The following is a 25351-nucleotide window of genomic DNA, read 5'->3' on the forward strand; positions in this document are numbered from 1 at the left end:
AATATAGGTTACCTGGGGTACTTTAATGGTGGTTTGGTTGTCCAAACAATGACTGGTAATGCTTAAATCATGGGAATGCAAGGAGCAAATATATTTGGTATGCAACCATCTATGCATGGTATGCAAGGCCCAATGTATCCGAGTATTGCAAGTTGAATGGAAAAACCCAATGTATAGCAGTGTTGGCATGATGCTAGGATACAAAGTGTCAGGTTTAGCAATGCATATATGTAGCCTACTGTGTTTGGGACTTATGATTTTAATGGTGGTCATGTAAATGCTCCATATAGTGCCAATCACGAGGAAAAAATGCAGCAAGTAATGCGTGCATGAGGAAAAATACAGCTAGTAATGCATGCAATATATGGCAAAATGTATCTTGGTATGATTGCTAGTATGTAAAATTCCATACACAGTCACATGGTCCAAAGTATGCAAACAAAAATGTTTCCTAATGCATCTGATGCTCCTAGCATGCTAGGTACATATGAGGGGCTAGTCAATTGGATGCAATGATGCATATTAGGTAAGTTGGAATTGCAACAATGTGAAAGTATAAAGCATTGCAATGCTCAAGAGAGAAAAAGGCCTAGAACCCAGTGTAGATTTTGGGGCATGAGAGATAGAGGTAAAGTATCCATGTGTTTCTTAGTGAAGTTTTAGTGTTGTTTTACCTATTGATGGATGCTAAGTGGATGGAAAAGAGTGACTTGGCAGACTACTTAGTTGTTGCAACGTTATTTCTAGGCTTTTCAATTAGAGATGACTTTAGATCGAGCTTAGTTAGGTTCAGCAAAATAGGGCTCTAGGGCATTGCTTGAAGCTCAAGGGGGAGATAGCACTTCCATTCCTTTAGTGATGGATAGCTCTTGTGTATAGTAGATCTCAGATATATTAAGTATGCATTCAAGGTATTGTGCTGACAGTATGTGTGCCATAAGGACTATTTAGTGTACTAGTAATTGTAGTTTGGTATGGTTTTCACTGCAGCTATAAAACTATGCATTTGTATCAAGATGCATCGTTAAATGATCATTACTGATTGTTTTTCAGTGGATGATAATCAGTTATGAGTGGTGTTTAGTTGATTTTTTGGACAGCAATGCATTGAATGAATGCCATTGAAAGTTCAGCTATGGTTTATGCTCAATATATGCTTTGCTATGGTTGTTTTGCTAGAATAGTTGAGATATGCTATTGAGAGAGACATTCTATGGGTTGTTGGCAGAAGTTTTGGATTCTTTATGAGTCTTATATTTTATTTATGCTGATTGGAAAATTTCATGAAGTGTTTGGCATTAGCATGGTTAAGTAGTAGTGGTTGTTGTTTTCATAATGATGCCATTTGGAAAATTCAAGTGTAGTATGTTTTGCTTTGGTTTATTGTAGTGCAATTGAGGATGATTGCAAGGATTTCAAGGGGAAGGTTTGCCACGATGATGGGAAGTTTTAATACTTTGCTTAGCATTTGATTAAAAGTTAATCAAACGTGTAAATTTGACCTACACATGTAAGGTGCAAGTTAATTATTTTGTAATATGGGATTGAAGACCCCAAGATGTCAGTTGGTGCCAAAGGCAAAAGTTGTCATAAGTTATGCTTGATAAGTACTAGATGGTACCCGGTGTCAGATTTGTGCCTAGACCAATTTATTGGCCATGAATGTCAATGGTGATATTAAAGACTAGGCATTAATGAATTAATTAATGCCAGTTTAGGGTCTAATAAGTGTTTGGGGCACTTGGGGATCAAATTGGCTTAGCTAATTAAATCATTGGTTGGTGGAATTGTTTTTCTAAGCACTAAAATAATTATTAAATTAATCAATAAGTTGGAGAATGCTGGAAAGTGGGATTAGAAGGTTGCGACTTGGCAAAACTTACCCATGCAAGTGGGAAAAAACGTTTTTGAGGTTTTGAGGCACAAAGAGAGAGAGAGAGAGAGAGAGAGAGAGAGAGAGAGAGGTGGAGGGCTTTTGTTTCTGCTGCAATGGTTGATAGGCCATTTCCAACTAGTAGGAGACCCTCCAGGATTTGGTAACATGCCCAAAAGAGATTACAGCAATAGGTGATAGCGGTTTAAGGGCTGTTTCAGCTAGGTAACATCATATTTAGGGTGTTCCATTAGTGGAGATAGCTTTCATGGCTGTCTAGATAGGGTAGCAGTTGATTTCTTTCATTTTTTGGTGATGGATGTTGGAAATTTCTCTCTCTTCAGCATTGGTTTTGAAGAAAGAGATGATGAGTTGTCCTCCTCGTTGAGACCATAATGTCTCCTTAGGGCCTCCAATGATGGAGAAGCTTGAAAAGACACTATGGGATCCCAAGAGGAAGGAGTCTCAAACATTGTGAGGCTTGTGTATCTTGCACAAACCGAGCCTCCACGATGACCATAGGATACTCTTTAGGAGAGCACTAGTCGTAATACCATGTGTGCACTGTGAAAACATAGAATATATACAATGCATTTATCAACAATTCATTAGCAGTTTACAGTAGTGGTCTGAAGTGTGTTGCAGCAGCAGTGCAGTTCAGATACAATGTTGGTTAATTTAAAAGATTATTTATTATGCCAATATTGGAGGTTGGTTGGATTGTTTGACATGATAAACTCATTAGTAGTATGGGTTGGTTAATTGTTGTGCCAATATTGGAGGTTGGTTCAATTGGTTGCTATGATAAACTCATTAACCAGTATGGCCTGGTACACTTGAGGCTTCTTGAACGCTTTATAATCTTTCTGAAGAATAAAGGGTGGCCATGGTATACCTTTTGTCCTGCAGTAGTCAATCAGGATTATGTATCTGATACATACAATTGTTTGGAAAGTACCACTTTACAGCCAAAATATGTATTTGCGGTTTTGTTTGTTGAAAATTACCTCGCTAATGTTGTAGATACCTCGCTAATGTTGTAGATGTGTAAGCATATACATCACTTCAAACATTTTTGGCATTATTGGGCTTACATGGACTATTTCTTATTAGTTATTATCTAAAGAGATGTGGTGTATCCTTTTTCTGAAATACAGGATCCTGAGGCCTTTGTTCAGTGTTGGAGTTGGATTTGGCTTGTCAATGATGATGGTTGTTTTTATGGTAAGTATTCAAATCGCTTTTTATTACTCAAAAGGGTTTATTCTTAGAGCTTGACAAAGGCTCTTCTTAGTATGACATTATGGGATTCTGTGGAATTAATGAATTCAGCCGTTTGTTCTTGAGTAGAAGAGCCAATCTTTGTTCTTAGTTGGTGGAAACAACTTGTGTGTGCACGTGATCATGAACATATAATAGAACATGGAAGTCTGTCTGACCAAACAAGGTGGCAGAATTATTATAAGACGTTTCAAAATTTGGAACTGTCAGAAAGGACAAAAGTTCTATACAATGGTTTTTGTGGCTCCTTGTTACGAAGTTTTGTTTTCTGGAACTCCCGGTAGTAATGTTGTATCTGCAACTTGCATGTTAGTTTGGAACTACAGACTCAATGCATCTAGTGAACTTTAGGACCAATTTTGTACGTTATCAAACCTGTTATGCTGACAGGATGCTTCAAGTGCAATCCCCCCTGCGTCTTGTCTGTAAGATTGTTTGCTGTCAACGGGCATATGATGGAGGCTGGTAAGGTGCCCGAAAAAAGGTCAATTCGAGCAATGTTACATCTTCTCTGGTGCATATTAACATGAAAAGGTACAAGGCAATAGGTGAGATGTTGATCTAATCAGTGACAGAGTTAGATGATTATGTTGGACTGCTGTCACTGCTGTCAATCATGGGATCTGGCCATTATTTCCTTAGTCCTATATGATTGTATGGAGTGCTGAGATTTACTGGTCTTGGGATGGTTGAGTTTGTAGATCTCTTCAAATATATATGGCATTATGGGTAACTAAAGAGAACATAGAGACCTTGCCTCATGTAACTCTGAGCTCTACCTGCAACAAGAAGATTTGATGAACCACGATCCACCACAGAACCCTCCGCTGCATGAGCTTTGTCTAATGCTTGAAACAAACTCTTCCAAAACTCCAAATCACAGCTCCAATACTTACACCTAGATAAGACAGCCATACTCACTTGCAAGGATATATACAGAATAAGTTGGAAACCACTTGCTTGGATAGTGATTTGGTTGATTGTTGACCCTGCCTTGACTTTTGTACTGTGACATGATATAATATAACAACTTGCAATGATATATGCAGAAAAACTTGGAAACCACTTGCTTGGCTAGAGATTTGGTTGATAGTTGACCTTGCCTTGACTTTTGTACTTTTTCTTCTGTGCTGTGACATGAAATAATAGAAACTATTAAAAAAGCAAGCTTTGTTAGCCTTAAACGTGTCCCTGTGCCCACAATTTGGTTCTGCCCATGAATTGAACATGTTTGCATGCAAAAGATAAGTCCACGAGCTTGTAACATCAATCTGCAGGAGGACAGAATCCATGCATGGCTTGTAATTACTGACAGAGCAATCCTCAATATGTAACTAAATTATATGGTCCTGCTGCTCCAGATGATACAAAAGCAAAAGAATGTATTTGTTGTGGGAAAGATTATAGAAAAAAGATTTGTGAGATCCAGTAGAAACATCCATGCATGGCTTGTAATGACTGGCAGAGCAATCCTCAATATGTAACTAAATTATATGGTCCTGCTGCTCCAGATGATACAAAAGAAAAATAATGTATTTGTTGTGGGAAAGATTATAGAAAAAAGATTGTGAGATCCAATAGAAACATCCTAGAATGCAACAAATGTTATGATCACAAAAGCTTGCTAAATGCCCTAAGGCACAAAACCATCCTTTCCTCCTGTTTGTGCCTTGTCCTTACGCCTGCTTAAAATGCTTCATATGGGAAGGACTGATTAGTAGACTTGTTGAGGAATTGTGGCTGAGGTAGCTTGTGATATGGGTTTCACACACATAATGTTGCCCCATTCTCCTTCAAAGAGTGATTTCTTTGCATCAAAGTGTGCCCATCTTCTTTTGTTTGATGCATTTCAATCGAAGGAGTCTCTTACGTTTATTTATTTTTTAAGCTTTATGTAATTCTGGTCCTGCCTAGTTGTCCATGTCTGATGGACGGATGCACTAGTCTGATCCATCCTGTCCAATATGAAACGTCTGATCATGTCCGATCCAAAGTGTCCGACTGTTTAAAGTGCATGTTTGCGACCATTTGGGGTAGTTTTAGGTGTTGTTTACACTTCCTCTCCCACAACACACATGCACACACCATGTCAAAAGAATGACAAAGAGACTAGAGAGACAGTAGGGTTTGTGGGGAAGAAACACGAAGTGTGTATGGGAAACATTGAGAGAGAAGAGAAACTTAGAAACACAAGAAGAACACGGTGATGATACATTGAATCATGCTATGGGAAGAAAAGCTGATACAACGGAGCTGAAGCTCAAAAGATAGCTGCATTGTTTGTTGGGTTTTACTCATGCTTATGGTCACTTAGTGCACGTTACACACATTTGTGTGTGAACGCAGTTTAAGTCACTCACACAACACTAAAGTTTAAGGGTTGTACTTTGTGCATTTGTACGTAGTACCTCACTTGCAATCAATTGAGAGTTGAACTGTGACCACACTCTCTCTCTTCTATTGTGTTCACTCTCTCAAGTTGAGTTGTTGTCCATCATCTCCAACATTTGGGATCAGGGCCAACTTGACCGCCACCCTGCAGTTGGCCGTCGCTCTGCAGTCTCTTGTCGCCCTGCATTCCTCCGCCAGCTCAGCACCAGCTCCGCCCGCTAGCTCTGCACTAGCTCTGTACACCAGTTCTACGACAGCTCCACCAGCTGTTTCACGAGCTTCGCCCGCAGTTCTGCGACAGCTCCATCAGTTGCTCCGCCAGCTGTTTCACCTGCTCTGCCCTGCCACATCACCTTGGTTCATGCATAGTTTGCAGTTGACTTCCATGTCAGCATCTTTCCAGCTTTGCAATCATCGCTTGTAAATCTGCTGAACAGTCACAAACTGCAGCATCATCAGCTGCCACAGGTATATTTTATTATTTTATTTAGAATTTTAGAGCCAAAGCAAAGGGCTTTTGCAAGAAAAGGTCAATTTCTACTTCAGCAAGTGCTTGAATGCACAAATTGTAGAAATTTGCAGGCATTTGGGTCAGCAAATTTTGGGGCTTTTGTGTTTTTAGTGCTGTTGATCACTCTGGTTGCATTGGGCAGCGTGTTGCTTGCTGAAATGTGAAAAATTTCAGCACATTGAGGTAGTATGGTCAAGTGGGACACAATTTAGTTGATTACAGCTTGACATTTGCTGTAATTTCTAGAGATTTGCAGACTTCTAGGTCATGCCACCTTTTGTTATCGTTCTTGTGCATTTGAATTTTGAAAGAGTGACATTTATCATGGCAAATCAAGGACACAGTGATGTCTTCACTTATGTATCGAAAGAGGATAGATTGGATGGCAACGACTATTCTTTGTGGTCCTTCATGATGAAGAATGTGCTTGATGCAAAGAGTCTTTGGGATCATGTTAGTGGGGAAGAAGTTCGTCTTGGTGATTTGGCTCCTGCAACTCCTCCACAAGGAGGTCGTGGTCAAAAGGCAAGTTACTGTTCGGCCACCACTCCAAAGAACAGTTGCACAAAAGGCTTGGGACACTAGGAATGCCCAAGCATTGTCACTTATTGCATTAGTAGTTTAGTGATGCAAGATCACCTTAATAAAATTCAGGACTTGCTCAAGCAGTTGATGAATGTAGATGAGTATTATTATGATGCTCAAATGATTTCTATGATTTCAAACTCTTTGCCACCTTCTTATTTGGCCTTTCATACGGCTTTGAATCTTACAATGTGGGCTCTACGCAGCCACTTACTTTTCTTAAGTTGGTTAGCTTATTGTTGCAAGAAGAGCAAACAAGGGCAAATAGTGGAATGGATGTTGTAGCTTTTGAACAAGCTTTTATGGCAAGATAGAAGGGAAAGGGCAATCGATCCAAGAGTGCTTCGTAGAGTTCTGGAAGTTCTAGAACTTCTCAGAACAACAAGAAGCATGGGGGCATATAAGCGAAGAAGGGCGAGTGCCATTATTGTAAAAAGCTAGGTCATTATATCATAGAATGCAAGAAATGCATTAGCAAGAAGGAAAAAGAGTTTGGGATGGTAGTTTTAGATGTACCTTCTATTGCTATTGCTACAAAGTTCTATGCTTGTCTCATTGACCGTGACTACTATTTTTATACTTGCAGTTATGATTCTTCTTGGGCAGATAGAGCATTCAACTCTACAAAGGATGCTAGCACTTGGTTCTTTGATAGTGGTACTTCTAAGCATATTACATCTTATAGGGATTTTTTTACTTCTGTTGTTGCAGCTCGTGTTGGCAAATTAGTGCAATGTGCCAACAATGTATCTTAACTTGTTAGAGGTGTTGAAGAGATTTTTTTGAAAGCCATTGATGGCTTTAGTCTCTGTTTGCAAGATACTTTATATGTGCATGTAAACCTTCAGTTGGTCGCTTTCATACTTTTGGGTGTCTTGCATATGCTCATATTCCCAAAGTATTGAGAAAAAAGTTGGACAATAAGGTTGTCAAGTGCATATTTGTGGGATACAGGAGTGAAAGCAAAGGGTACAGATTGTATGATCTTATTTCCAAGAAAGTTTTTGTCAGTAGAAATGTGATTTTTGATGAACTTTCAGAATTATCTCTAGCTGGTTATAACACATATCAGGCTGCAAAAGATGTGGCAAATAAGATACATAGTGGTTGCAAGAGAAGATCTGATTAACAAATAAGATACATAGTGGTTGCAAGAGAAGATCTGATTAACCATGTTGAGGATGAAGATAATTAAGGACCAAGATTACCATTGAAGTATGTAAGTTTCTTCTTGAAGATGTCTTTTGCAACTATGAATATGTAGAAAAAGTGACTGTAGACAAAGGAGAGTTAGATGTAGAAGAAGCCAAAGAGAGTTATTTTCAAGATTGCATAGTAAGTTGGCATTGACTTCAACTTATAATCCAAGGGATAATGGAAAGATTAAGAGAGGGCATCAACCCATAATGAAGACCTTAGAAAAGGCTTGCAAAGAAATAGTCAAACACTCAAGATGGTATCCAAGAAGTGTTTTGGACCATACCTTGTAATGCAAGTTTTTGACAATGCTACATATGCCTTGTGTGAACTAGACAAGACAAAGCTTAGGGTTCCACTTGTAGGTAAAAGAATCAAGATATTCAAGAGAAGAGGATGAAAGGAATATGAAGGCTAGAGCTTGAAGATGCAGAGGCAGAGTAGGATATTGAAGAAGAAGAAGATTCAAAGCTTATGGAAGATGATGAAGACCTCCAACCTATAGAAGAGTAAGTGATCCATGCCAAAGGATGTGCAGGTTTAGAGGGGGTGGATGCCAAGACACTATGTGTCTTTTGTGTGAAAACAAATAAAATTTTCAATGTTATAGGATTTCAGTGTGTACCTATGGGATGGGTTATTCAGTGATTTATATGATCTGTCAAGGGTAAGTCATTATATGATACAATATAAATAAACGAACAAAATGTTCAGCCAACTGCTCCATTAAATAATGCAGAATTCAGGGGGGGGGGGTAGTGTTCACACACCGATCACTTGTAAAGCAGGTGTATTTCCACTTGTCCAAAAAGGATCCGGTTCTCAAATGCATAAAAAGGCATTTAGCCTTTTCCTCATTATCCCAGCTTCTGAAGCTGCCCCTGATAGCTGTTCTGAATAAGTTATATTTAGTGAGATTGCTGCAATAAACTCTTCGATTGCCTGTCTGTATTTCACCTTCCCCCACCTTCCAGATGTCCCAAACTGTTATGCTACCAATGATCTCTCATTCAACTTTTTGAGAACTCGCTAGCAACTTGATGTTGAATCATTTTCATCTTTATTTAGGACTGTTTGTGAAGTTTCTTTCCTTGATTATAATAATAAACTCAGCCTTATGTGAGCAAAATGTAAGTTCTCAACCTCAGTAAGCTCCTGACAAGTTGGCATATTATGTATCAGGTGGTATACTTGTTTTATGAGATTCCCTGGCTCCATCCCCCAATGGCTCTTCCTTTTGTGCTTCCTGTTTTTCACACTACTTCGTGGAAGGAGTATTAGCTGTTACTGTTATACTTGTAGACAATTTTACTGTGGAGTAGTCTAATTGAACAATGCTAACTTGAATTATGAGGCTGAGGTTTGGGTGAGAAAGATTTTAACAGTGTCTGTAATGCTGAAACCACATTTATGAAAAGGACACACATGAAAATTACAAATTGTCAAGCATGATAGACATGTAGGCAGTTCAAGGCTGATTAGCAAAATTCAAATATGGGCTACCATCCCTCCTTAGCTCAAAGGGTGTCCTCAAGAAAAAAGAAAGAAAGAAAAACATTGATGCGCAGGAAGTTCCTGCCTTGCCTGAAGAGAATACCACTTGCATAGTTTTAATGGGGCATGATCAGTGGCAAAACAGATTCTCCTTTGATTTTACTTCAACCACGTGGTACAAGGTTAGTGGCCATCATGCGTTGTACTCAACACATGCTGAAGCTTGAGAATAAGATGTATTTTGTCTTCATGAAATTTGAAAAGTGTTACGGGTTGTAAAAAGTTTTGATGCCTGCTACACTGAACACTTGTTTGCATATTGTCATTGCCTCTGTAGCTCAAGTGAACAAAGAATTTGTGCTCTTCCTTTACTTGACCTTTCTATCAAAGTTTTGTCTGTTGTTTCTCAGATGCTAGTTTGGGCTTTTAGCTTAATCGTCAAGTTTGGCATAAGCAAAGAAAGTGGTCCCCCACAGGAGTCAAGTCAACTTGTTACATTTGTGGTATGAGCTTCTCAGCTTTCTAGTGGCACATAAAGATGCTGTGAATCTTTGAAGCAATTACAAGTGGCTTGAAACACCTTTTTGTTGCATATAAATCCCAAGTTTTACTGCCTTTAAGGCTGTGAATGTATTTTTAAGGTCACTTGCTTCCACTAAGTATGTTCCAATGCTATTGTAGGACTGCATTGAAGACTGAATTTCTTCATCAGATCTTCAAGCTTTGTTTAAGAATTATGCATTTTGCTTGTATTAGCAGTGTACATTTCATGGGTTGTAGGGCACTTTATTAGGCTTTTTATTGGGTGCATTTATGGGCAGTGGGGTGGCTCATTTTGGGTTCAACCTATTATCTCTAGTGTCATCATGAGGCCTCTATATATTCTCCTCTCCACTCTCTGTTGCATATTACATAAGTGTGGATCCTTGGAGAGGGAGTTTGGAGTCACTACTGCTAGTTATGGTGCTAGTACCCTGGTGGTATTGTATTGTAAATCTCATGCTACATTATGGATTTCATTGCCTGTTCATTCTGATGTCTTGTATTCATCCCTTTGTGCCAGTGCTTATATATTGTTACTGATTCCATTGCCCGTTCATTCTGACTTCTTATGTTCATCCCTTTGTGCCAGTGCTCTCACACCTTGTGTTTCTCATTCTCAGCCCTTCTGTCTTGTACTGGCCGCCTGTCTAGCAGTTGGGCGACCTGTTTTCTAAGGTGACCAACCTGTTCTCCCTGCTCACAAAGCTGGAAGTCTTGCTTTTTGGCTGTTGCTACTGTTGAGACAGTTGGTATTGCTTTCGCCAAGGCTGTTCTTACTGTTGCCTACTATTCTAACATCTCTTAAAGGGAGTGAGCCCAGAGGGGAAGCACGTGAGCGGAAGCAAGAGCTATGGTAGAGAGAGAGAGAGAGAGAGAGAGAGAGAGAGAGAGAGAGAGAGAGAGAGAGAGAGAGAGCAGTTGTCTCTTCGGAGACATCTGATAAAATTGGAACGATACAGAGAAGATTAGCATGGCCCCTGTGCAAGGATGACACGCACAAATCGAGAAATGGTCCAAATTTTTTTGATTCAATTGGACTTGGAAAAGGCGTTTGACTATGTGGACTGGTCTTTCATTGCAGATCTCATGTCTGCTATGGGTTTTGGTACTCGGATGTCCCGATTGATCTACACCATTAGTGCTGCAGCTTCTTCAAGAGTTATGCTCAATGGTGGGGTTACAGAGCCATTTGTCCTTGCACGCTCGGTCAGACAGGGTTGCCCTTTGAGTCCTCTCTTCTTTGCCCTGGCGACTCACCCGGTCCTTTCAATGTTATCCTCAATGGCGGCTTCTGCTCAGTTGGCAGGATTGTCTCTTCCTTTGGGGCAGCACTTCATTAGCCAATCTTTGGCTGATGACACCTTTATGATTTTGCGGGCGGACAGGGACAACATTCGAAAGGCATTAGATGTTTGGACGCTCTTTGGTCAGGCCTTTGGTCTTTGCATCAATGCCTTTAAATCAGCCATACTCAGTTGCACGGAGCCTGATTTACAGTCATTAGGCTGGCAGGGCCAGGTGGTTTCCCGTGGCTCCATTGTCAGGCATCTTGGATACCCATTGGGGGTGGATGTACGGCCAAAAGACCTACTGGAGTGGATTTCACAAAAACTGGCGGCGAAGTTTATGTATTGGAAGTCGCAAGCATGGCCATTCCATGTCCGCCTCAAAGTGGCTCAGACAATTATGCTACCAATGCTAACGTATTTCCTGCCATTGTTGCCGTGGACGCCTACTACTTTGAAGGCTCTCACTCATCCCATTCGTTTCATGCTATGGAAGAAGGATTCACTGCAGGCAGGTATTTCGTGGATTTCATGGTCACATACATGTACCCCTAAACGCATGGGTGGTGGAGCTATTTTGGATGCAGAAACTCATATGCTGGCTCTTCGTTGGTCTCTTTTTCGTGCCATGTGTGTGGATCATCACCCGTGGACCATCATAGCCCGTTATTTTCTTGAGGACAGCGGGCTACGCCATGGTAATACACGACTTCGGGCCTCCTGGTGGCATGTTCTTAATGCTGATGCTCGATTTTCCAGTCCCTCTTCCTCTCTGTTACTGCACTTGGTCGGCTCGTGGAAAGTGGTGCTCCAAAAGGCCCGTTGGCATCCAGTGGGGGACCGCTTGCAGACTAACTCCTTTCAGCTGGAATTGTTGGCAGTATCGAGATTACTTTCATAGGAAGACAAACATCAGCTCAGACCGAGATTTAACCGCATGGCTCGTTTAGGTGTGACTTCGATTGCGGATGCTACCCTTGCCACTCGCAATGTTCTTGCATCGTTTCGGACTGCTAGGAGACTTTTCAGGATCCCGCGCGGATACCATGGTTTATGGGAACAGCTTTTGTCGGAGCTTCAGGGTAGGCAACCCTTTCCTGCCCTGGCTGTGGATCGTCCTTGGGAGGACTGGGACCTTGCAGGCCGGTTGAGTCTGGAAAAGGCCTCTACTAATCAGGTGTATCATCTTCTCATTCAAGATCACCAATGGCTGGGTGTGAAAGCTAATACTGTTTGGGGACTGCGGAAATCGTAGTCATGGTGGCAGGCAACGCTGATGGAGGGCTGGCTGAATAAGGCACCTTTCAAATGCAAGGTCTTTCTTTGGCGGGTAATGATTGGTGGTCTTCCTCTTGCCTCGGTCCTTTCCAAGCGTAGAATCTCGAATGGCAATTGTTTCTTCTGTACCACTACTACGGAATCGGCCCGACATCGTTTTCTTTCTTGCCCGCTCGCCAAGAATATCTTGTCACTCTTGTCGCAAATCTGGCGCGCAGTGGTGGGGTCCTCACTAACTCCTTTCGATTGGGTTTTTGTGTGCCCAAAGTACCCCACACCGCCACAGTTACATATGAAGATCTTATTTCACTTTTTTAGATATTGGGGATGCTGGCACATTTGGACCACGTGCAATGCTTTTCTCTTTGATTCGGCCTCTAATGTACCGAGACATATTGCCAAGCTTAAAGGGCTCTTGCATTGGCAGCTAGATCTCATCCGGCACTCCGACTTGCTCCCTCGGGAGGACTTGCTTCCCTGGCATATGGCAATTGCCTCTGGGTCGTTGCCATGATTGGTGTAACCCTTTTTAGTGCATTAGTACGGGGATTCCCCACACGTTGGCCTAGGGCCCTCGTGTCTCTTGTAATCATGTAATCATGTAATCTTGTACCTTTTTTTCATAATTAATACAATTACCTTTTACGAAAAAAAAAAGAGAGAGAGAGCAGTTGTCCTTTCTGTGTGATATTTTTATGTCAGAGTCTCGGTGACTTTCATTTGTGTCTGTTTTTTCTTTGCTGACTTGATGGTCTGATGTAAATATTTACCATTTAATTCAATTATCTTCAGGAAAAAAAAAGGAGAGAGGAGATGTGAGAACTCCAACAGTCACAATTAGTGACCAATCTTCCCTTTATTTAAATGTTACTGAAAGAATAAAGAATGAAGTGATAGTGATGGGCACTCGCCACTTGCAGTGTACAGGTGTGTGGGTACTATCAGTGTAGTAATACATGGGCAGCTAAGCACAGGTCCATTTACCCCCAACAATCTTCCAGATTAAAGGTGAATGTATCTCTAGTGAAGAGAGAATGAGAAAAAAGTGACAAAGTACAAAAGTATACAAGTACAATAGGATGAGGAAATATGTCATCTCCCAACAACTTTCTAAGGAAGGCAAAATGCTTTGTTAAGAGACTTTTCGTAAGCAAATTTGTAGGATTTCGGTCAATTGAGATCCTGACAAGATCAATAGACTTGTCCTCAATGACCTCTTTGCTGAAGGGATAATGCACCTCAATGTGTTGCGTCTTTGCATGGAAGATCAGATTCTTGACTAATTGGATAGCACTCATAGAATTCGAATGTATTGTAGAGACCACATTTAGTAATAACAAGGTGGCCTAACCAAAGAGCCTCCTTGCAAGCCTTAGTGGCTACAACATACTTGGCCTCAGTAGTAGAAAGGGTCATGCATTTCTGCAGCTTGGATAGCCAAGAAGCAGCATCTCCAACAAAGGTGAAGACATGGCCAAAGATGGACTTCCTATTGTTTGCATGTCATGCATAATCAAAGCTAATGTATCTTAGGACTCTTGTATCTTGGCTACCATAACATATGCACATAGCTACTGTGCCCTTTAGGTACCTCATGATACCCTTTACAACATCCCAATGCTGTCTGCCAAATGTAGCCATATAGTGTGTCACAACTCCCATTGCAAATGCTATGTCAGGACGAGTGACTATCATGGTATACATTAAACTTCCCATTTCGGATGCATAAGAGATCTTGGCTATCTTGGCCTTTTGCTCATTAAGTACTTCTCCGGAAGCACTATGTATTGATAGAACCCGAGAAGGTAAACAAAATCCTTGTATGGGACTCCAAATACACTTCGGGCCTGTGTGTTCGCCTTTCACACGGCCTTGAACCTCACCGTGAGGATTTTCCCACATCCACTTACTTTTCTTTAGTTGGTCAGTTGAAGAAGAGCACACACGAAAGAACAATGGTGTGGATATTATAGCCTTTGAGCAGGCTTTTATGGCAAGGCAGAAGGGCAAGGACATCTAAGCAAAAAATTCTCTGCAGAGCTTTGAGACTTTAGGCACTTAATAGGGTAGCAAGAAACAAGGGGGCATGCAAGCCAAGAAGGGCAAGTGTCACTATTGCAAGAAGCTAGAACACTACATTACTGAATGTAGAAAGTGCATAGCCAAGGAGGAGGAGTTAGGGATATCTATTTCTGATGCACCTTCTACTGCTACACTGAGTCCGCGTCCTTTGTTGCAGACAGGGACTATTGTTTTTACACATGCAGTTATAACTCTTTTTGGACTAATAGAGCATTTAGCTCTACAGAGGATGTGAGCACATGGTTTTTTGACAGTGGTGCTTCTAGGCACATCACATCTCGCAGAGATTTGTTTGCTTTTGTTATTGTAGCCCCAGTTGGCAAGTTTGTACAGTGTGCCAACAATGCTTCATACCCTGTTAGAGGCATTGGGGAGATTGTGTTGACAGCCATTGATGGCTCTATTCTCTCCTTACAAGATGCCTTGTTTGTGCTAGGCATAAAGAAGAATTTGTTATCTATTTCTTCTTTGGCAAGGTGTTGTTTGCAAGTCACTTTGATTATGAGAGATATATGGTGAGAGAGATAAAGAATACATGACTTTGGTTTCAACTGGCACTCTATGTCATGGATTATATGAGTTGGACGCTTTTATAGTTAATTAGTCGGGCGGTCTATCTAGCGTCCACTCTTGCTCTTGCTATGTCACAGGCGGAGTTATGGCATGCTCACATGGGGTATGTAAACTATGGTAGCTTGATGCTTATGCAGCGTACATAGATGCTTTATGGTTTACCTCTCTTGGAGAGACCTCCTGAGCACATATGGGAGGAATGTATTTTGGGAAAAATGCATCGTTTTTCGTTTCCCCACGATGTTGCTTTTAGAGCAACTGCCAGGTTATAGATTGTGCACTTAGATGTATGTGGCCCTATGTAAATAAAGTCATTGGGTGGCTGTTACTATTTTGTCACTTTCATTGATGACTTTACTCGTTTCTGCTAGGTCTACTCTTTGGTGGAAAAGTCAGAAGTGTATGATGCATTTTTGGCTTTTGTAGCACTCGCTAAAAATCAATCTAGCTACAGGCTAAAGACTCTCCGTTCGGACAGAGGGTGGAAATACATATCCTCTATGCTGAATTCTTTTTTGAAGCAAAAGGGCATTGTTCATCAGTACACTACTGCTTATACTCCATAGCAAAATGCGGTTGCAAAGAAGAAAAATCGGTCACTCATGGAGACGGCTAGATGTATGCTGAAAGCAAAGAGCTTGCCACAGTTTTTGGATGGAAGCAGTTATGTGTGCTTGCCATGTCTTGAATAGGTGTCCCACCAAGGCGTTAAAGAATGTCGCACCTTTTGAGGCTTGGAATAGCTGGAAACCTTTTGTTGGGCATTTTCGTACTTTTGGGTGTCTTGCATATGCACACATTACCAAGGTACTCAGGAAGAAGTTGGATAACAAGGTTGTTAAATGCATTTTTGTGGGGTACAGTAGTGAGAGCAAAGGATATAGATTATATAATCCTGTCTCTAAAAATGTATTTGTCCGTAGGAATGTGGTTTTCGATGAAAAATCAGAATTGCTGGTTTTGACACATATTAGGCTGCCAATGATGTATTTGAAGGGCTGCTGCCCATTTCTTTCAGTGATACAGCTAGAGCTTCAGCAAGTGAACTTAATGTTCAGCCAGTTGCTCCATTGGGTAATGTAGAAAATCAGCCCACGGCTGATCTGAATATTCAGCAAAATGCTGAATTTGAAATTCAACAAGAGCTTGTACACAGTCAGGAGGCTAGACAGATGCCTAGATGGTATTTGCAGAGTATGAAAGATAGTCATTTGGATAATCCTATTCTTGGTCGTACTAGAAGGCAAGCTCGTATGCACAATGGTGCATATACCGTGGAGTTTGTTATGGCAGAGCAGATACATTTGATGATGAGGAGCCTGAATGTTTTGAGGATGCAAAACATAGTGTGCATTGAATGGCAGCAATGCAAGCTGAGTTTGATTCCATCATAAAGAATCAAACATGGAATTTGGTGGCTTTGCCTGTTGGGAAGAAAGCCATTGGTACAAAGTGGATCTATAAGCTGAAAAGGAATGTAGATGGATCCATTGACAAATATAAGGCCAGGCTTGTGGCCAAGGGCTACACACAGAAGAAAGGCATTGACTTTGAGGAGACATTTGCTTCTACATTCCACATGACTACCATTAGGTCTATGGTTGCTTTGGCTGTTCATTATGGATGGACTGTGCATTAGCTTGATATAAAGACTGCATTTTTACATGGGGAACTTCAAGAAGAAGTGTATGTACAATAGCCCATTGGTTTTGCAGTTAAGAGATTCGAACACTTGGTTTGTAAGCTGAAAAAGGGTTTATATGGTTTGAAACAAGCTCCTTGAGATTGGTATGCAAATATTGATGCCTTTTTACTCAGCCAAGGGTTCGTAAACAACTCATCAAAGTCTACCTTTTATGTATGTAAAGAGGGGGGATCCTTGCTGGTCATATGTCTATATGTTGATGATATTTTACTTACAGGGACACATGTTGATCAGATTTGCACATTCAAACAAAATTTGCAGCAAACTTTTAAGATTTCAAATGATTTGGGACCTTTGCACTATTACTTGGGCATTCGATTTATTCATGATGCTAGAGGCATTGGACTGTCACAGTCGAGATACATTGGTAAAATTCTTGAGAGGTTTGGCTTATAGGATTGCAAGCCAGTTTGTACATCAATGGAACCTGGATTGAAGCTATCATTGCATGATGACAGTGACTTGTTTGATATCTATACATATGCTCCAGTAGTTGCATGTCTTATTTACCTATGCAACACAAGGCCAGACATATAGTTTGCAGTTTCAGCCCTTAGTAGATATATGCATCAGCCACGCATGTCACATTGGCAAGTTGTCAAGCATGTTTTCGGTTACTTGCAAGATACTAGGACTCTTGGATTGCTTTATGCCAAGGGAGGCCCATTGCACTTACATGCTTAAAGTGACTCTGATTGGGTTGGTGATTATGATTCTTATCACTCCACTAGTGGCAATTGTTTATTTCTGGGCTCATCTTGCATCTCTTGGCTTAGCAAGAAACAATCCACTATTGTCACATCGTCATGTGAAGCTGAATACAAGGCAGCTTTTACTACCACAGTTGAATGTGTATGGCTTAGATGCTTGTTAGTTGATTTGGATATATTTGTTACGGAGCCTACTTCTTTGTCCACTAACAGTCAGAGTGCCATTGCAGTGGCACGGTTCACGCATGCACGAAACACATTGAGATCCATTATCACTTTGTTAGAGAGGCTACATGCAAGTGATATTAGCCTTGTCTACTATTCTACCACCAGTAATGCGGCAGACATCTTCACCAAAGCTCTTCTTGGTGACAAATTTGAAGTATTTCGCAATGCTTTAAATTTGATCTCCTTTGGTGGATGACCCTTGTATCTCGATCACTCTTCACTCCAGGGATGTTTGTTGGGTTCGAGTTTGTCTACGCTCATAGAGGAGTGTCGATGATCTTGAGTAGGACATTGAGGCACTTTTTACTCTTCGTGTGGGAGGTTTTTTCCCCTAGATTTATTTCTTTTATTTTATGTGCCTATGTTACACAGTTTTAGGCACTTATCGTGTTTCACATTCTTCGGGTGTGAACACCCTCTTACAACCTTAAGATTTAAGGGTTGTTCTTTGTGCTTGCACCTTACACTTTAGATTATTGTATTGGGTGTTGTGCTCTCATACTCTACACTGTCAATTGTACTCTCAGCTGAGCTTCGATCTCTCCTTCCTCTCACACAACCAAGTGTGAGCAATCAAGAAGGAAGAAGCTAGGAACAACAGGCACTGAACATTGTCACAATCGCAGTGTGTTAGTAACCATACACGCAATAGGCATAGACATTATGCACATGGCAGGTCTCAAGGGTAAATGAAGAGAATTGCTAGATGCATAACCCATTGAGCAAAGCTCAATACATAACCCAAAAGCATATAAACACCATTGAGAACACCTTGACAGACATAAGTGCAAGGTCCAAGCCAAGAGATCAAATTAGCTCATAATAGGGTAATTGCATCCAAGACATATCAAGAGAGCATGTACATGTCACAACAAGTCCCACCGTCTCACTATAGTAAGCTCAAGCTCAATTGCATAAACCAAATGCTTTGTAGTATATCCAAGTGCCAAATATGACTCAATACATAAAGCTGACTAGCTCCCATTGAAGCAAAAGTCGGATGCAAGACGAGTAAATAAAGCTCAAAACATCATGTGAATGACATCCTTACATCCAACATCCAAGTGATAGACATCCAGAAGTATTGAATCCAATATATTCTTTAGGCTCGTAATGACAATGATGGAAGTAACTAAAGTATAAAACCAAGGTTCGAGAGCATCCAATGTGGCTTAAAATGGAGCCTCAAGCGTCACCATAGACATGTCCAAGCCCATACGTCAGTATCAAGTATATACATTAGCATATGTCGTATCCGAGAAGCATATAAGCCTTCAATGCATAAGACTTTCAAGTGAAATACTTGTTGTCAATTGTATATACAGCAAAGAACCTTGCTTCAAAATGAGCAAAGAAAAATTAAACCTATCCAAGAAGCATCTCAAGACACGTATCAAACATCCTAGCATCAATGCATATGTATATGAGCATCAATGAAGCTCAAACAATGAAGTTTGTATTACAGCAAACAATGGCCGAGGTATGCACTTGCAAAGGATGCTTCAATAGGTCCCAAAGAATGCTGGGAGAGGTGCTAAAGCTTTGTCAAATACTATAGGAGATACAGGAGCTACCTATGCCTTCAGTAGTGCCAAGGACATGAGCTTGAAAATTGGCGTAAATCACACTAAGTATGTTGATGTGGCTGTTGGTTCTATTGCTTGTAATGATTGCTTTTGAGCACTTTCTGAGGCTCAAACAAGTTTATCCAAGCTCTCGTGTTACGAGGACGTGAAATTTTGAGATGCTTTAATCTTGCTGATAACATCTGATTAAGCTATAATCAAATGTACAAGGTTGTTTAGCACATGTGATGCACACGGCAGTTATTTTATGGTAACAGGCCAAGGACCCCGAGGATGCAATGGGTGTCAAAGGCAAAAGTTATAATAAGTTATGCTTGATAGGTACTTGGTGGTACCTGGTGTCACATTTTGGCTTAAACAATTTAGTAGCCACTAATGTTCGTGGTGACATTAGAGACTAGGTATTAATTAATCAATTAATGCCTTTCTAAGGGCTAATAATTGCTTAGGGATACTTGGAACACAAAGTGGTCTAGCCAATTTGATTATTTGTTGGTGGAATTAAATTTTTGAGCACTAGAATAGTTATTAAATTAATTTTCAGAATTAATATTCTGAAAATTAATTTAATAAGCTGGATAATGTTGGATAATGGGATTAGAAGGCTGCCACTTGGCAAAACTTGCTCATGCAAGTGGGAAAAACGTTTTTAGGGGTTGGTGGAAGTCCATTCTAGCCATTTGTAAGAGAGGAGGTTGTTAGAGAGCAAGGAGAGGTTGCTGATGTGATTTGCAGCCACTAGGGATGAGTCTTATAGCATGTGATAGCAATTTGGAGCCCTTCAAGAGCAGGTGATAGCAGCCTAAGGTCCTTTTGGTGTAGATGATAATATACAGGTGGGAGCAACAGTCTTTCTGACGGTCCTAAGCTGTAGGTGTCAACTTCCATGCCTGTTTAAGTAGCGTAGTAGTAGCTTCTCAGTATTTCTCATGATGAAACTCTGAAATTTCTCTCTCTATGGCATTCTTTCTCATACCTCAGCCATCTCTTAAGTTATCTTAGCATTTTCCAATGGTTTAGGCAATTAGGAGGTAGAGATTTCAATCAGTTTTAAACCCTAATTTACAGTAGAAATTAGGGTTTGATAGTTATTTCAAGATGCGTGCTCAGAATTGAGGGCCTAGGACTTGAACTCTAGTGGCCAAAATTGAGGAATTTCAGGGAGATTAAAGAGGCTAGCCAGCCAATATCAGATTTGGGGCTGAATTTGTCTTTCAAGGAACAGGGTGAAGGCCAATCCCTAAGCAAAGCAAGGGACAAATTGGTTTGAAGGCTTGTTGTTCATTTGTGGCAGCAAGGGGCATTTGGATTAGCAGAGGAGATTAAGGAATCTCAATTGTACTCCGTCCAATTGCAATATAAGCTAAAGAAATACCAAAAGGGGCGTTAGTTTTGGGGCCGATAGGTTGTCCAATGTCCAAAATTATATAGCAAAATGTGCATTTTCAGTTTATGTGAATTTTATCCTTGGTAATTAGTGTTAAATCAGGTTATTTAGCACCCTAGTCGAGGAGAAAGGCTGGTTTCACGGTTCCATTGCGGGGATACCATCAATTCCCTCGAATTGGTGGGCTCGAGGCACTTGATTGAAGGTTAGAAGCTTTGCTCTAGTGCTGAAATTGTATTCAGCTGAGCATTACAGCAAGAATGTCTTTAGATAGTGAGATGGGATCAAGTAGGGATGATGCTTCGCAATTTGAAAATTCACAAAGTGTTGGGGAAAATGCAATACCTGATCTTGGACAATGCATGCAGATGGACAACAAGCTGATAATGTTGGTTTAGGCCAAAATGTGGGTCCTTGTAGGTCTCTTGAAGCTGATGACCAGCAAGAGGAAGAGAAAATTTGATGACCAGTGTAAAGATCAATTGAGGACAGCAACTGAAAGATTTATACAATTGGCAAATGATTCTTAATTTATGTGCTTTTTGAACCCTTAAAGGAGGGCAGCAAAGGCAAGAAGAGGAAATATTCTTTGAGTGCTTCAGATAGTAAGATGCATTGAAGGAAGAGCTAATATAATAGGATGATGTTCCAAATGTGGGTGGTGAGCATAAGCAAATGATACCAGTGGGACAATTAATGCATATGGAAGGCCAACTTGGAAGTGCTGATCCAATGCTTTTTGGACAGCAAGGCATGCATGCGATGATGGGACAGCCATGATACTTTGGTGGTGGCACTAGTGTCCATCCTATGGTGGGTCAAGGATCGCATATAGAGATGTATGACAAACTCCTTATGGTATGCAACAACCAATGCGTGGTGTGCAAGGGACAATGTATCTGGGTATGGCTGGTAATATGTATAACCCCATGTATAACAATGTCAGCATGATGCTGGGGCACAAAGTGGCAAGTTGGCAATGCATATATGCAGCCCGTTGTGTTTGGGACTCATGATATTTATGCTAGTTCCGAAATCCTCCGTATAGTGTTGGTCATGACAAAAAATGCAACTAGTAATGCATGCAATGTATGGGAAAATGTATCATGGTACGGTTGATAGTAGCAAATTCTCATGCATAGTCAAATTGCAATGGTTCAAAGTATACAAACAAGAATGTATCCTAATGTATGTGGTGCTCCTAGCATATCATATATACATGAGGGTCTAGTCAAGTGGATGCAATGTTGCATATTAGTTAAGTTGGAATGGCAACAATGTAAAAGTATAAAGCATCCCAATGCTAAAGGGGAAGAAAGGCGACAACCTAGTGGAGGTTTCAAGGCAAGTATAGTTAGAGGTAAAGTTTCCATATGCTTCTTGGTGAAGCTTCAGCTAGATGCAAATTGGATGGAAGAGGATGACTTGGCAGACCATTCGCAGTTGTTGCAGCTTTACCTAGATACCTTTCAATTAGAGCTGACGTAAGGGCTTAGTCACATTCAGCAGAGCAGGGTCCGGAGTGTTAATAGCCTGATGCTCAAGGGGGAGATAGCACTTCTACTCTTCTAGTTGTGGGAAACTCTTGTATGTAGTAGACCTTGGATGTATTTAGCATGAATCCAAGGTATCCTGACAGTATGTCTACCATGTCACTACTCAATGTACTAGTCACTGTGGGATATATGTAGATGAGTATGAGTTTCAATCGGGCACCAAAACTATCATTTGCATCAGTTTATGATTAGTTTGGTATAAGTTTTTGCCTTAGTTTTGAGACAAATTCTGATCAATTTCAGCTCAGTTTTTTATCAGTTTGAGAACGGTTTATGGTCACTTTTGGGATTAGTTTTGCATCAGTTTTTGCAATTAGTTTGGAGTCACATTTGTAGTAGTTTGTGATCAGTTTATTGTCAGTTTTCAATGGTTTACAGCTGGTGGTGAAAGATTTGGACATCGCCCCATTTTCATGGTTTTAGTTTGTCCAGGCATTTTAAGATAGACCAATTTCCCTTCTCAAAAAGATCTTTCTTAGCTTGCTTACATGGAAAACTAGATGTGTTTTACTACCAGTAGGTAGTTGGAGCTTGTAAGCCTGTTCTTCCACCCTCTTAAGTATTGTGAAAGGACCACAATACCTAGGTAAAAGCTTTGGACATCGTCTCGTTTTCATGGTTTTAGTTTGTCTAGGCACTTTAAGATAGACCAATTCCCCTTCTTCAAAGGAGATGTCTCTTCGGTGATGATCTGCATAAGCTCTAGCTCTGTCTTGAGCTTTCTGAATATTTTCTTGAGCAAATTTTAACATGCTATTCATATACTCCAAAACATCTTTTGCTCCTTGAACCTTTTCCTTAATGTAGTTCTATTGCATGAGGAGCTCTAGGCTGAAACCCATACATTAGCATAAATGGACTATATCCACTATTATATGCAAACTCTGCTATCGATAAATACTCTTTCCAATTAGTTTGCCTTTTACTTACATATGCTCTCAACATATCTTCAAGGATTTGATTAACCCTTTCAGGTTGCCCATCAGTTTGCGGGTGCTCCGCCGTGCTTATGCTAAGTTTAGTATCCAACTTTCTAAATACAGCACGCCAAAATTGACTATTAAATTTTCTATCCCGATCAGAAACTATATTTGCCAGAAGGCCATACAATTGGTATATGTTCTCTATGAACAATCTAGCCAATTCTGGTGTTTTAACATCAGTTGAAGTCGGAATAAACCTAGCCATTTTGGTTAACCTATTCACAATCACCCACATAGAGTCGTACCTCCTCTGTGTCCTGGGTAACCCGACAATAAAGTCCATGGAGATACTCTCCCATTTTTCCGAAGGAATCTCTAATGGGTGGAGAAGTCCTCCCGTTTTCAATCCTTCAGCTTTATTAACCTGGCACTTATTACATTTTACCACATAGTCAAGGACGTCCTTGTTCATTCCGGGCCAATAGAACTGCCTTTTAATAAGACTATAAGTCTTATTAACTCCTAGATGTCCAGCACTAGGGGTATCATGACACTCAAAGGAGTTGATGTACAATGGGATTCTCCCATTCCCTTTCGGTATTCCAACTCCCCTTGCTATTTAAAATGACCAGCAAGTCTTCAATCTGATTTGCCCCTTGATTCGAGCAATCAATTGGCCTTCACTTGCTTTGATGGTGATGGAAAATGCCCCAAATTCAATGATTTGCTGGTCCCTCCACTCCAATAGGCTAAAAACAATTTCAGCCCTGTTGAATCCAAGTCTTGGAGCTTCCAATTTTTGGCTCGCTTCCCGAGGTGCTGCTAAACTGTAAGTTTCGCTGTACAGATTAGGGTTTAAAACAGAGAAATCTGAAATTTCTCAGCCTCTAGTGATCTCAATGCTGTAATCTTCGGAGCAAGGATATAGAAAGGTTGGGAGATAAGAGAGAATGCTGAGGAGAGAGAAAATTCAGACTCTCTTCGTGAAGAACTAAAGAAAATCTATCATTTATTGCTGTTGCTCTATCTCAATTGCTTGTAGATGCAAAGAACTGAATAAAATCAGTCATTTAGTGTTGTTGTCCTATCTTAATAGCCTGTAGATGCTATCACTTGTTGTTGATGGGTCTTCTCTTGCCTCTGGTTGCCTCAGAAGGTCCTCAATGACTGCAAATCAGACCAATAGTATCTCCTCTCTCTCTCTTGTAGGTTGAATACACTAAAATGCCTCTCTCCAACCTCTAAAGACGTTTTCAGTCTTGTGTGGGCATTTTGGACAAGTGGCAGCCTTCCCAAATGGTTTTTCTAGCATTATTCATAATTAAATATTAATTTTTAGTCTAAATATTAAAAATTAATCTAATAATTATTTTGATGCTTTGAAAAATAATCTGACTGGCCAATAATTAAATTGGCTATGCAATTTCCATTCTCGAGTGTCTTTGTGCCATCTTTGATCATTAGATTGGCGACAGGTACCATTAAATGCCACTTCTCTAGTGTCACCAAGTGATACTTATGGCCAAATGAATGACCTAGGCCAACAAGTGGCACCAGATACTTGTGCGGCATAACTTATAGCAACTTTTGCCTTTGACATTCCATGATTTCCTTGGATCCAGGGCTTGTAAATTTACTTTAACCCTAGTTACATCTCACATGTGCAATATTCACGTAATTATGTGATTAAAAATTAATCCATATGTTAAGTGAGGTTTCAAAAACACATGTCCTCATGATAGAGGCAGCCTATAAATAGGCAAGAGATTGTTTAGGGTGGCGCCTAGAGGGAGGGTGCCGACTGTCTAGGGTGGTTCCCCACTGTGGGCGCCTAGCCCCTTTTTTGGGGCTGTCCACTTTGAAACCCTAAACGCAAAACCCGGAACGCAAAACGCGGAATGCAAACCTGCGGGTGAAGGGTTTCTCAACATCACATGCCAAACTTCTTGCAAACGGAGTGGACTGAGGGGCACTATCACAGATAGAAACTGGTTGCTAGTTCTATTGCTTGGCTTATTGGGACTACAAGATGTTTAATGCCAGTAGTTTGTAGGACATTTCTATCGCAAAGACTCCAAGATCTGGACAGAGATTATTCATACACTCTGCTATAGATGGGAAAGACTGCGGGTGACTCTGAGAGCATGAGGAGATATGACTTT

The 25351-nt window shown here is 40.6% G+C and overlaps 1 protein-coding gene and 1 non-coding gene across 7 annotated transcripts in view; both read left to right on the forward strand.

The window, feature by feature from the left end:
- The window catches only part of LOC148031113 (Peptidase M50 family protein), a 36451-nt gene that overhangs the window by 6605 nt on the left and 4495 nt on the right, over positions 1 to 25351 (forward strand). For 4 of the 6 annotated variants that reach the window (XM_087684649.1, XM_087684648.1, XM_087684651.1 and 1 more), the window contains exons 3-4: positions 3031 to 3097; positions 9743 to 9835. In XM_087684649.1, the coding sequence (XP_087540775.1) occupies positions 3031 to 3097; positions 9743 to 9835 (160 nt within the window). Of the gene's footprint in view, positions 1 to 3030; positions 3098 to 9722; positions 9836 to 25351 lie in introns of all 6 variants that reach the window. The other 2 variants (XM_087684652.1, XM_087684650.1) reach the window with 2 other exon arrangements.
- Positions 10796 to 10898, forward strand: LOC148031114 (U6 spliceosomal RNA). Its single transcript, XR_015692043.1, has one exon. It is a non-coding gene; the product is annotated as a U6 spliceosomal RNA (small nuclear RNA).

Source organism: Lygodium microphyllum, chromosome 9, assembly GCF_053477565.2.
Source record: "Lygodium microphyllum isolate KBCC chromosome 9, Lygodium_microphyllum_v1.1.10, whole genome shotgun sequence".
NCBI classification, from domain to species: Eukaryota; Viridiplantae; Streptophyta; class Polypodiopsida; order Schizaeales; family Lygodiaceae; genus Lygodium; species Lygodium microphyllum.